We start from the raw sequence: 12,347 nt of genomic DNA on the forward strand, positions 1-12,347 counted from the left end.
CGAAAATCCACGTTGATACAGATAGCGCCAGGACACCGACAAGTGATACATAGAAAACGGATAATAATGCCGGAGAGGCTAAGATATGTGTGAACAAGGGGATAGAAATAGAAGAAATAAAGAGTAGGGTACCGTAGAAGAGGCGTCAACTGATCACGGCAACACGTGCATCTTGTTGACTGAAAAAGGCCGACGGCGACTATTACGCTGAACCGTCCGACGTTTGTTTGTCCCGAACGGTAATCAGCCTCAGTACCGTCATCCACTGCCATCTTCTTTTTCTCCACCATCATGTCGCTCAGTCCTTCTGCGTCTGTGTCGAACGGCTCAGAATCTGCCTCGAAGCGCCGTAGGACGAGTGAAATAGGTCGCTCGCCCCAGGATGCGAATCAGCCTGTGCACATCCCAAAGAGAGGCGCACGGGCATGCACAGCATGCAGGAAAGGGAAGAATAGATGTGAAGGCGAGGTATGTGCTTTTGAACTGTCCCCCGTCCCGCTCACTGGACCGTCTCTCCGTCCCGGCCCGGGTTTTGTAGGCTCCTTGTCGCAGGTGCCAGTTAAGCGGTACCCCATGCATATTCGAGAAGCCAGTACGTTCTGTCATTGCTCTCTCTGGATATCATGCTGAGCCACAATACAGGAGAAGAAAAACAACCAGCCTATTGCTGGCGCCAGCGTGGAGTATGTCTCATCCCTTTTTTTTCTGTATTTTTCTCACGCAAGATCCAGGAGAGTCTCTCGCCTCGAAGGGCAATACCTTGTGCGTCTATTTCATGCTGTCAAAAGTCCTTTGCTCACAGAAATATCCATCAGGTCATGCAAAGCCATATGATTGGCATGCAGTCTTCTCTTGATCGCATTCTCGCCCTCGTTCAGAACCAAGCCCAAGGCAGCGGCAGCATGCCCCCGCCCAGCTCAATCTTCCCATCGGCTGGAAATGGCGCATTGTCCCCTTCTGGACGTAACGGGTTTGAATCTGGTCCAGGTTCCAGCGATCGAGGCCGTTTCCCTCCCTTGCCAGGGTTTGCGCCACCAGTGAGTCGAATCACACTGCGCACCCACAACCTTACTAATCAACACTCTACAGCCTCACAAATATGCTACATATGGCATTGTTCCGAGCACTGCTCCATCGTCCGACGACGAGTCCGAGGATACGCTGCCGCGATCCACCTTGAACGCCCCCATCGAAGCATTGCAAGGCCTTGCGAACGCTGCTGCCGAGGCTGCGGCCGCGCCATCTGCGTCTCCCCCCAGGTAAACAAACCCTGCAAATCTTCCATAAAGAATTTTCTGTTAATTGTTTCCGTAGAGTCAAGAAGCGAAAGAGGGCTGAACCCATTCCCAGAAATGCGTTCCCCCACGTTGTCGAAAAGGTAGGCACGCTGTCTTCTAGATCCGGAGCAATCAACCGAAGTCTATGACAGGGCCTCGTCGCGGACTCGGAAGCGCGAGAGTTGTACAATATGTGAATTCTTCCAGTATGCTACATTTAGCGGTCTGTAGGCCTCATCTCTCCAATTAGATTTTTCGCTGGTTGTCACCTGTTCATTCCTCTCTTCGATCCAACGTACGATACATACGAAAGCTTGATGGAGCGCACGCCTTGGACGTTCGACGCCATTTTAGCCATCGCCGGCAAGATTCGGAGCGGGAACGGCCCACTCAGTCCGACCTTCTTCAAATGTCTAGAGGAGGCCCAAGGGATTGCCCGTTCGTCTCTCTTCGGCCCTGTGGTCCGCAAGGAAGCGGTGCAAGGTCTGCACATCACCGGATCGTCGCCGCATGAGTTCTCAACTCTTTATAGGAATGCTTCTGTTAGCTGCATGGAGCACTAACGGTTGGCTTCCAAGTGGCCATGCTATGCGCATGGCTCTTGATCTTGGATTACATCGCGCTCTAGAAAAACTAGCTGATGACAATGGCAAACAGAGAACCCAAGAAGAAGAAAGAGATCTAGGTGTGTTCAACAATGTGTCGTTCAAACCGGCCCGCTAACACGAAGTTTGATGTAGTGGTATCAGCACGCATCTGGCTATGTCTATATTGGTTCGATCATCAGTAAGTACCATCCGGTATGCTTGCAATATTCTCATCCTGGTTTAGGATGAGCTTGGGTACCGGCCGCCCAATTGTTCTGCGCGATGAGAATTCTATCCGTCACTGTCGTCTTCTTCTTTCCCACCCAATGGCGTCTCCCACAGATGTCAGACTGATTTCCCAGGTTGAGCTGATTATTCAGAAGAGTGAGTTCACGCTGTCATCCGTATCATGGAGCATCTTTGATATATTAATTTGTCTAAGCACAAATATATGAAACACTGGCTTCCTTGAACGGTCAAGTCAATCATAATACCTTGGCCTTCATCCGACGAGCGAATGTGGCTTTAGACAAATGGTGGCAGGATTGCGATGACCTTCACCGTATGCTTTCTTTCTGTCCCTGAGAGTTATACGCAACTGATACCTCGTTAAAGGTCAGACGATGGATGAGAATTCTCTCCTTCGAAAAATTTTAATGGGCGAATTACATTATGCTAAGTTGTGGCTCGTCTGTGTTGCTCTACGTGGTGTAGCTTGGGATAAGATGCCCTTCGAGCAACGAGAGTTGGCCTTCCAGGCTAAAGATGCTGCGTTCCGTTGTTTATCCGTATTCTTAACTTCGTCTGAATACCGGTGCGAACCTTCAAGCTCACATCCACATACTTCATGAGATTAACAAGTCCCGATATCCAGTGCTGCTCTCCGATATGCGGTTCACGATAGTCTCGTGACAGCCGCATTCTCGGGTCTTTTCCTCCTCAAGATGGCGAGTTTGTTTCCCGCCGAACTGGATTTGGGCGCAATCACAACTCAAGTTGAACAATTGGCTCAGCTTCTATCTGATGTCGCTGCTGAGAGGTGTGCCCTCCTTTTCTTGACACATGAGCATAGGATAATAATGCGCACAGATATGCTCTTACGCTACGAATCATGCTAGCTAATCTTCGTCGTAAAGTTGGCCTTGGAAGTGGTATTAACACTCCGGTACCGACAATGCCTCCTCCGGGTTTTGCAGACATGATTGTATCACCTACATTCGTTGACCCGGCTATGCCTCCGCCATTTACGATGGAGGAGCTTGGCTTTGTCTGGCCAAGTGATAGAGGGATCGTCAGTCCTTCTGCTATTCCAGTTTGGCTTCAAGAACAAGTAAGTCATTTTTACTGTCGCACTTGCTAAATGGTATTGATGCGTCATGCAGAGCCTCACAGATCTGGGTCTCCCAGTCAACGGTTCTGATGGCATCTTCCTGCAGATGCATGGAACCAACGGCTGGACAGCAGATTTTGCTCCCGGACCAGAGGCATGGTAAGCAACATATATCTGATATACCCCTTGTTTTGGTTCCATGCTTTCTTGTGAACAGTGTCTCGTAATGCCATAACAGTTTCGGTGCCCATTTTTTATCTGTACTTCATGCGATTCGTGTACAATAGCCGTCATCATATTGAAAATAACGATCGTCAGCGATCCTTGGTTAACTTTGCAGCGGAATCAGTCAGTTACTCGTCCTCTTCGCTCTCGTCTTCCTGTTCCTGCAAAAACTGAAGCATATGCGTTAGATCCTGCGCTGTATCCAAACCTAGAGTACCGACCTTGACAAGAGCCTCAGTGCTCTTCAAGAAATGCTGGCGACCTTGGGGTCTTGAGCCCTTTTGGTGCCAGTATATGATAGCTTGGTCTGATATACAATCCTTATTATACAGAACCTATAGCGGAATGTATGAGCGGTGCACTGTGCGACCTAAATTGTACGAACCTTGAGAATTTGTGGAAAAGCTTTGATGATGCGAGTATCTTCATAACAGTAAACTTGTACAACATTTATGAGAGCGACTTCAGTCTTTGGTCCGTCACAGAATGGCTCTAGAATGGGTGCGAATTTCTAGACAGCAATGTTAGTGACAAGGTGAGGCCGAACATGAACGGCAACCTACTCCGACTTCACGCAGAGCGAGACCTTCAATTTGATCTGGGCGTGCGCTCCAGTCAACAGAAGCCATGAGACCCTGCCAGATGCATTGAATGAGTTCCGTATCAGGAATAGGTGTCGCTTCCTGTCGGCTCTTAATGGCCGCAATAATCTGCGACGCAACCATCAGCATACAGCTAGAAGGAGAAGCTATAGTTGAACGTGCCTGTTCAGGGGTCTCTTCGCGTTCACAAAGCTCTTGAAGGTCCTTGACAATTCCTTCCTTGACCACAGCATATTGTTTCTTGGCGTACCATTCAGCGACCTGGGGAAGTCCGCTCTTCTTGAAATGATCCTCGAGATTCTTGCCCTCGCGTTTGTTAGCTGGGAAAAAGGCGAGTAGATCTTTGATACCGCCACGCTTCAGTGTCGCTGACAGATGTTCCATGGATTGGTCCACCAGGAAGGAACGGAAGATCAAAGTGATGACATCGATAGAGACATCTACGTTACGTTAGGTAAGAAATTCGAAAAAAAAGAAGCGCCATTGCCAACTCACCATTCTTGAGCAAGTGATCCTTCGTCAAACTCTGCAAACAGGAGGCGCTAGCCAAGCCCTGAGACAACAACAGGCCAATCGCTATCGATAGCTTGTCTTTCTGGGCTGGAGACCATCGGTGTATGTATTGCAAGATTGTAGGAAGCGCAGATTCTTCCAGCGGTTTCTGCAGATATTTGTATCTATCAATGCACCGATAAGGACGTTTTGTCGTAGTTATAGAGAAACGAAACGCACCTTCTGATGAGTTTGTTCAAGACTTCAATGTATTTCCGAATGTCCTCTACCTCGGCCGGTTCCTTGGCGTTGAAGATGGTAAAAGGGGACACAGGAGCACCATCGTCAACATAGCTGCCTCCGGGTTGGATGAGACCTCCGACGAGAATGATTTCGAAAAGTGCATCGGCATATTTAAGAAATTCGAGAGTGGAGCCTGCTTGAACTAGTTTGGTAGTGAATGAGTCAAAGTCGCCTTCGGGGACAGTTTCGAGATGTCTATAAAGCTGGTCTCTGAAGACTAGATAAAGTTCGGTGAGGTATAGACCTAGGAAAAGAGGAAATCAACGAACCCGCTGGTTCGTGCTTTGCGTGAGCCTTTACGGCGCCTTTCCTAGCTTTGATTCGAACACCCTGCAACGAAGGCTTTGAAGCGGCTGATTGCTGAGACATCCACAGGTTTTCAAGTCAAATCGAAACGAGTGGACAAGGCAAGCCTGGTTGTATGCAAGTGTAAACAGAAGAAAAGGAATGGTGCTCGTGAGATCAATCTGATCTTCAGTGATCTGCCTTTTCGGGACATCACTACGAGGCTGTTGACAAGCACAAACAAATTTCGAAGCTGTCCTCCTCCTGAGTCCTGAACGGTATACCAAGGTGTAGTGCCGTTCCCGTTGCTTTAAGCGTATTGCATTGCAAGGCCACATGTACTGTGCGTGGTCTACAGCTAACAGCTACATTGACCCAGGTATCCAATCGATAATCTCCGTGTGAGTCACAGCAATCTTCATCAAGATGTTGAAAGCAGTTCCTTTTTAGATACATCTTGTCAATTCCTGGAGTCCAAGTTGGCAGACTACTCCTACATGCTATCTTTATCTTCTCCTAATTCTCCTTACATATATGTAACACCTTGTGTTTCATGGGTCATGACTAGTTCTCCACGTACCAAATTGACCTATCCTTGGCGCCCATCAAAACAGCAGATCCTTTGTAAGACCGCACTGCCTCTGTTGTATAGGATCGCGATATCTGGCGCCAGTGACAATCATCGCACACTATATAAACTCTTCCTGTCTTATCCATCTCCCACCCCTTTACCCAAGTTCACAATCCAAGTAAGCCGAATTTCGCTTGCCCTAGGCCTGTTTCTCTGATGAGAAGATATTTAATAGATCATTCTTACGATGCAAAGAAGGTGCGTAGGCATAGCGTCATATGTGGCGATTCCTAAATCTTCGGTTGTTAGGCGCAGCGGAAATGCACATTCAGGACCTATGACGATTGCAAAAGGTTCAAATACCCACGGGGTAGGCGCAGTTGGCACATTACAATGTACTTATCATGATCTCATTCTACTAGATCCTTAATCAACGGCCGTCAAGAGACGAATACTACCAGATCGGTGTGTACGAAACGCAAGGCACTCGCCCGACCATGGAGGATACGCACGCCTTTATCGTTGACTTTGATTCGGTCAAGGGCCAAGGATACTTTGGCGTATTTGACGGCCACGGAAACAAAAATGTAGCAGAGTGGTGTGGCTACTACTTTCACCAGGTGCGTATTTATCTGCCTGTTTCAGAACACAGTTCAAAACGATCGACTAGATGCTCTTGGGTGCGATGCATGATCATCCAAACCTTGCACTCGAGAAAGTTCTTCACAAGGCTTTCAGGAGAGTAGACGAAACACTGCGAAAGTATTCCCTACAATCTGAACAAATAGCCGAGTCCGGATCTACAGCAGCGATTGCTTTTCTGCGCATCGAAGACAAAGACGGTACACAGGCCTCTTTTACTTCTCCGCCCGCAGCCGAGAATGCATCTACGAGTACATCGACCCCTTCGCCGTCTGCTTCGCGATCCACAAACCATCGAAGAACACCGTCAGAAACGGCTAAACGAGTCCTGTACTGTGCCAATGCAGGTGACGCGCGCACGGTCCTATGTCGGAATGGAACTGCAATACGATTGACACAAGATCATAAAGTGACTGATCCATCCGAAGGGTCCCGCATAAGGCAAGCTGGGGGTGTGATTATGCGAGGCCGTGTATTTGGCACACTAGCTGTTTCACGGAGCTTGGGCAATCACATATCATACGACGGTATCCGGATGAAACAATACGTGATTTCCACGCCGTACACATCTCGGACGGAGTTGACGGACGAAGATGAGTTTTGCATCATTGCGTGCGATGGTGTAAGTGCTACTATCCCTCGAGACGTGGACTCTGACTAACGGACGAACCGTGACAGCTTTGGGATGTAATTACAGATCAAGATGCAGTCAACCTTGTGCGGCGTATCAAGGACGCTCAGTACGCGAGCAAGATTCTCGTTAATCATGCACTTCGTAATGACGTTCAGCCGACGCGGGACAATGTCACAGTTATGGTTGTGCGGTTCAAGGACTTTGTATCACAGTGACGGCGTGGGATTCTAATACTTATGCCACTCTTTCCTTATCTATGTGTTTAGTGGGTGTTTGGGTTTTCTTGTCGCAGTCCTATTGTATTCACAGCAATCATGTATCACTGCAATTATGTATTATGTATTGTAGGAAGATCAGGGGAGTTTGGCCTGACATGTTCACTTTCATATTTAGAGTAAATTAACGGGGTTACAACAAAGGTATCGCACTGATGTTATCCCAATAATGGAAGCATGGTCAATCTGAGCGGTGTACGTGGGCGACTTTCGGACATTGGTGGCAAGGTAAAGAATAAAGTGAAGTTCGACACAGTTATGTATATCCGGAAGCAACAAGGTAAGGAATGCTTGGGACACAAAAGGATGAGACTAATGCGCAACCCCCTTCTTTCGAAGAACCCCCGGGTTTCTCAAGAACCCGGTTCCTCAATGGGATTGAACATCTTTTCATCCCGACCGCAAATCGGCACGCCGGCCGGTAATGCCTCACACATTCCTAATTGGGACTAGTTTCGATATCGTCGTCGGTTGTCCTGTTTCTTCATTGCTGCCCCATCTCTGCCAATTTTTATGCTGCTAATCTGTTACTAGACATTCAACAACTTATTTTCACTATGCGATAGTCTATCCTGCCCTCAAAGTGCCTCAGAAAGGCAGGATTATCTCCACACCACGAGCTAGCTTCTTTTCATGCATCCGCTGTTGTCGTTGGGACCAGGGACAAGGGGTTACGTTCTCCTACATTGGAGTGGGCTATTGTGAGTCTTACGATTCTCTGCATACAGGCTTGTTTTGCTAATTAATGACTAGATACTGTCTAGGTTTTTGTGTCATAGTGTTATCATTGTGCTGTATCCACTGCTATGAAACGTGCAATTTTCCGGTCTTCAAACATGTTACACAATGTACCTGAGATATGAACATCAACACGCTTGGAGAGAAGCCAGATCCTGTAATAGTGAAATGGTGCGCCCCAGTTGATTATAAACTAGAAATATACACATGTCGTTAGCGTGCTGCTATGGTTCTTCTCTCCCTCCTCCTGGCGCAGATGAGGACTATGCACAATGTCTTCACACACCTATATGGAATATGAAACGCCAGTCCATCACATCGCCTATAGTATCTCTCATCTATCTACGTCATCATTCGCGCAAGTCTACGACACGTCTTACCCTTTGCTCCTCAAAACATCATCAGCTGGTGGGAGTTCGAAGAGGACGAACTGATAACAACTGCTGGAACTCTTATTCACCCTCACGATACTGTTTTTCGCCGGCTCGACCTTTTTCCGATAATACAGTTGATGAAGAATGAATATGCCAAAGGGCGGCCGTAGCCTACGTGTTGTCTGCTGGAATGGGTATCCGCACGAAGCCTCAGTGTTCTATTTTAGTGAAGTATTTTGTCTTTTCTCTATCCAGATGTTAGATACCGATTGCCGATGTATGTCAACACAATCTTTGATACGACGTCCCCAGGCAGCCGACGCTCAAATATTGTTAAAGACTCAACGATGATCCAACTGCATTGGATAATCGTACTATGCGTCTTCAAACCCACATATATATTCTGAGATATCCCTCTGTACGACGTATATAAGCACCGGCTAGTAGACTCAAATGAATCCCATGCATGGCGTGGGCCGGCGCCCTGTCACGCTCCCCGGGACATGTGTCGAAAGAACCGAGTTGCTGCATAGTCACTCAGGCACCAATAGGGTTCTTTCAACGAAGGGGGTTGCGCATTAGTTTTTTCCGACACAAAAGGACGAGAATAATTGGGAAACGGTCAATGCATGATGCATGATCGTCGGAAGTAATAGATTACCTTTTCTGCGATTGCCACATGGCTAGATAGAATCTCTCTTTGCAACACCCACTTGGTCGACTTCAGGTAGCGTGTAGATCAGCGCTCTTCTCCGTTCTACCTCCCTGCACATTCGCAGCTCGTCTTCTTCTTGTCTTCTTACCTTGAGCGGAGCCGGCATTACGACTCCGAAGCTCCCTGACATAACCATCTTTCGTCATCGCCGTGACAGCCAACCGACTCGGTTCTCAGTGAGTATATTACTCCGATATCAGGCGCGGTTTCCAAACTGTCTTGCCATCTCCTTGTCGTCGTTCCTGACCCCTGCTCACCTCATTGCTCAGATATATCCGTGTTTTCTCAGTATCGCCTTCATTCTGCCATGCGGTTCACAGAGTCTCCCAATGCTCGCTCCAAATCTATATCAACTGCTGAATTCGACACCCATGGCGTGCGTTCTGTACATCTTCCTGAATATCACTAGTCTGATTCAATATCTAGGTTCTCAACCGCCATGCCACCAAGAATTCCTCCTACCAGGTCGGCGTGTCTGAAGATAAAGGCAATCGGAGAACCATGGAAGACTCCCACTCCTTCGTCACCGATTTTGACAATGTTCGCGGTCAGGGCTTCTTCGCCGTATTCGACGGACATGCAGGGAAACATGCCGCTGAATGGTGTGGGACACATTTCCATGAGGTAAGCTTTCTGCGAAAGTCTTGCGGTTTGACATGCTCACCCGCACCGCCCCACGCAGTCGCTGCTCCGATGCTTACGCGCATGTCCCGATATTGCAATCCCCGACATTCTCAATGAAACCTTTCATGACGTTGACAGAAATCTTTCACGTATGTGTGAAGAATCCGACGGCAAGATCCATTCTGGCTGCACTGCTGTAACGGCCTTCCTACGTCTTGAGGATGCTGATGGCAAGCAGTCCTTCCTGGATCAAGCAACTCCGCCCTCGAAGCCTATAACACCTCTAGCCGAGACACCTTCACCCCTTGACGGGGATGACAGTAGTAGCGGGGAGAGTGGCGGTGATGCCACTGCCGATGACAGCAAGGATCCCAAGCGGCGGAAAAAAACGAAAAAGTCGGGTGCTAAGCGACTCAGAAACGCCATCAAAAGCCTTGGTAGTGTCTCGTCTCTCTCTCCCAAAGCTTCTCCATCGGTATCCCGGAAACAGTCTGTTGAAGCCGTACAAATTCAAGTCCCGGCGCAAACTCCTCCCCCAGAGGCGAGACGCGTTTTCTATACAGCTAATGCCGGCGACGCGCGTGGTGTTCTATGCCGTAATGGCAATGCTATCCGACTCACCTATGACCACAAAGGTTCAGACAAACAGGAGGCGAAACGTATCATGGATGCTGGTGGCTTTGTGATGAGTGGAAGAGTGAACGGCGTTTTAGCCGTGACGCGTAGTTTGGGTGATTCCTCGATGAAGGAATTCGTCGTCGGTGCTCCTTACACGACTGAAACGGAGCTATGTGATGACGATGAGTTCGTAATTCTGGCCTGTGACGGAGTAAGTCCTTTGTCAGCTCCATCAGACATCCACTTACTGAAGGTTATGACCAACCATTAGCTCTGGGACGTCGCGAGTGACCAAGCAGCCGTTGATCTCATCCGAGATATCGATGATGCTCAACTTGCCAGTCAGAAGCTTCTCAAATACGCGCTTTCTCATCACTCGTCAGACAACGTCACCGTCCTCGTCGTTCGGTTCAAGAATGTATTCCCTAAAACTGCATGAAGACACTGAAAGGCTGTTGCTGGTAGAACTTATTTTTTTCTTTATTCTTCGGGGCTCCTGCAATCACAATGTTTCATAATAGCAACGTATCTGTATACTACACCATACGCTACGGTCGAACCGGTATCTTACGTATCATGGACGTGTTGTACAGTCTACCATCAGGGTACGAGCGCGAATGCTACAACTATTAATGGCCGTGAATAACCTCCAGTCATCTGATCTGTGCTGCTTTCTCCTTGAGTCACAAATCACGGCTACGGCTAGTGTGCCAAGGGATGTCCAGGGCTTTCTCCGCGAACAGGACCTATACCTATGTAGAGTGGGTCATGCATTTCTACCCGAGGTTACCCCAAGACTGAGGAACATTGTGGAACGAACCCCTCATAATTTACCCACAACTTTCCAGATGCCCATGGGTATTGCCGTACGCTCTCGTTGAACTCATCAAGTAACTGCACGCACTAGGAAACTGGTGGCAAATGGCTGTGTTTAAAATTAAAGCGGTCATGATGCCCAGAAAGATTCCGGGGAGTCTAAAGAGCGTGAAAGGCTTGGGCCGCGGAGAAACCATTCGCGACGGACACCCGTAGTGACTTAGTCGTGGTCTTCGGATGGCTATGGCTATGGGACACATAGTATTGGCTCTTACGGTATGGTGCTATTCGCGACAAACTCTCAGGAATACTGAACTTGATGCTATCCAATGAGCCAAAAGGTACAATTCACATGCTTATCTCTGACCAGATCTGGCAACTAATGAACTGAAAATAGTTAGGGTCAGTGCATTTTTCGTTCGCGAATTCTATGAGTACGCCAAGGAATCAAAAAAAAAGTCCTTAAGCCCAATTGTCTCTTTGGTGTTAATTCGGCTTTTCAGGATCATGGTGAAGAGTGTATCCAGAGCTGCATAGACGCCAAAAACTCCGGCTTGGCCCGTTCTTGGCTCGCCACTTCTGATTCATCTCAGAGTCCAAGAAAGATCGCGTATAGAGCGACTTGAGCCGCCTACAAGACCTATTGCGCGTCCTCATCTACTTGGAGGACTCTTAAATAACCAATCAAGGTTTCCTAGATCCAAGATCTTTCTGTCGGCACCGACCATAACCAGGGATTCAATTTCCATGCTTCGAAGGCATATTTAGACGTTGGGCTTGGGCGAACTCGGCTACTGGCCGGACCGTTCTTTTTCAGGGCAAGTGCCTTGCAAGTCAGGGCCGTCGCTAGCTTCCTTCATTCCTTCTTCACGTACAAGGTACGCTTCAAGTAAGGCCCCCCCCATCATTGGTTACCAACTTTTTTAGCTGCAGGTTGTGAGCGGCGTATTGGCAAGAGAAAGTTTAGGCTAATGAGTATGCGACAAACCCGCTGCTTGAACATGTTAACCACTTCCAGCCTCGACGTTTCGTGATTTTCTATGTGGTGAAAAAATGGCCTAGGCATTCTTATATATTATCTAGCTATTAATAGCAGATTTACAGCACCAGAAAGGTATCATTACTAGTTTTGTCTGATAACTGTACTGACATCTATATGCAAGATAGCGGAGTCGCATACTTCAGCGGTCTCAGTCACGCGCTATGCGCACAATCGCCCTCTGGCTACAGATATCAAAA

General features: G+C 48.1%; 4 protein-coding genes across 4 annotated transcripts; 3 read left to right on the top strand and 1 right to left on the bottom strand.

Annotated features, from left to right (window-relative positions):
• Nucleotides 1–291: 291 nt before the first annotated feature.
• On the top strand, nt 292–3,357 carry EV420DRAFT_1272527 (uncharacterized protein; the record flags this gene model as incomplete). The annotated part of the gene is made up of 17 exons (XM_060467702.1): nt 292–468; nt 539–592; nt 643–683; nt 732–762; nt 816–1,037; nt 1,090–1,259; nt 1,315–1,378; nt 1,430–1,470; nt 1,528–1,760; nt 1,810–1,962; nt 2,018–2,063; nt 2,109–2,248; nt 2,307–2,426; nt 2,480–2,678; nt 2,739–2,903; nt 2,954–3,194; nt 3,247–3,357. 17 exons carry the CDS (start codon nt 292–294, stop codon nt 3,355–3,357), a joined length of 2,208 nt encoding a protein of 735 aa, XP_060328932.1.
• Nucleotides 3,172–5,294, bottom strand: EV420DRAFT_1553553 (uncharacterized protein). The gene is made up of 10 exons (XM_060473560.1): nt 5,086–5,294; nt 4,754–5,033; nt 4,517–4,698; nt 4,184–4,461; nt 3,983–4,129; nt 3,805–3,930; nt 3,641–3,754; nt 3,412–3,589; nt 3,247–3,353; nt 3,172–3,194 (listed from the first exon to the last, which is right to left on the bottom strand). The coding sequence occupies exons 1-8, from the start codon at nt 5,183–5,185 to the stop codon at nt 3,548–3,550; spliced, it is 1,269 nt and encodes a 422-aa protein (XP_060328933.1). The 5' UTR covers nt 5,186–5,294; the 3' UTR covers nt 3,172–3,194; nt 3,247–3,353; nt 3,412–3,547.
• A 625-nt stretch (nt 5,295–5,919) lies between these two features.
• Nucleotides 5,920–7,163, top strand: EV420DRAFT_1481281 (protein serine/threonine phosphatase 2C; the record flags this gene model as incomplete). The annotated part of the gene is made up of 5 exons (XM_060469757.1): nt 5,920–5,930; nt 5,982–6,042; nt 6,095–6,292; nt 6,343–6,936; nt 6,993–7,163. 5 exons carry the CDS (start codon nt 5,920–5,922, stop codon nt 7,161–7,163), a joined length of 1,035 nt encoding a protein of 344 aa, XP_060328934.1.
• A 1,821-nt stretch (nt 7,164–8,984) lies between these two features.
• On the top strand, nt 8,985–10,945 carry EV420DRAFT_1553569 (phosphatase 2C-like domain-containing protein). The gene is made up of 5 exons (XM_060473561.1): nt 8,985–9,226; nt 9,320–9,426; nt 9,477–9,674; nt 9,733–10,503; nt 10,564–10,945. The coding sequence occupies exons 2-5, from the start codon at nt 9,358–9,360 to the stop codon at nt 10,729–10,731; spliced, it is 1,206 nt and encodes a 401-aa protein (XP_060328935.1). The 5' UTR covers nt 8,985–9,226; nt 9,320–9,357; the 3' UTR covers nt 10,732–10,945.
• The last annotated feature ends 1,402 nt before the right edge of the window (nt 10,946–12,347 follow it).

This window comes from Desarmillaria tabescens (assembly GCF_030435595.1).
Source record: "Desarmillaria tabescens strain CCBAS 213 chromosome Unknown EV420scaffold_25, whole genome shotgun sequence".
NCBI lineage: Eukaryota > Fungi > Basidiomycota > Agaricomycetes > Agaricales > Physalacriaceae > Desarmillaria > Desarmillaria tabescens.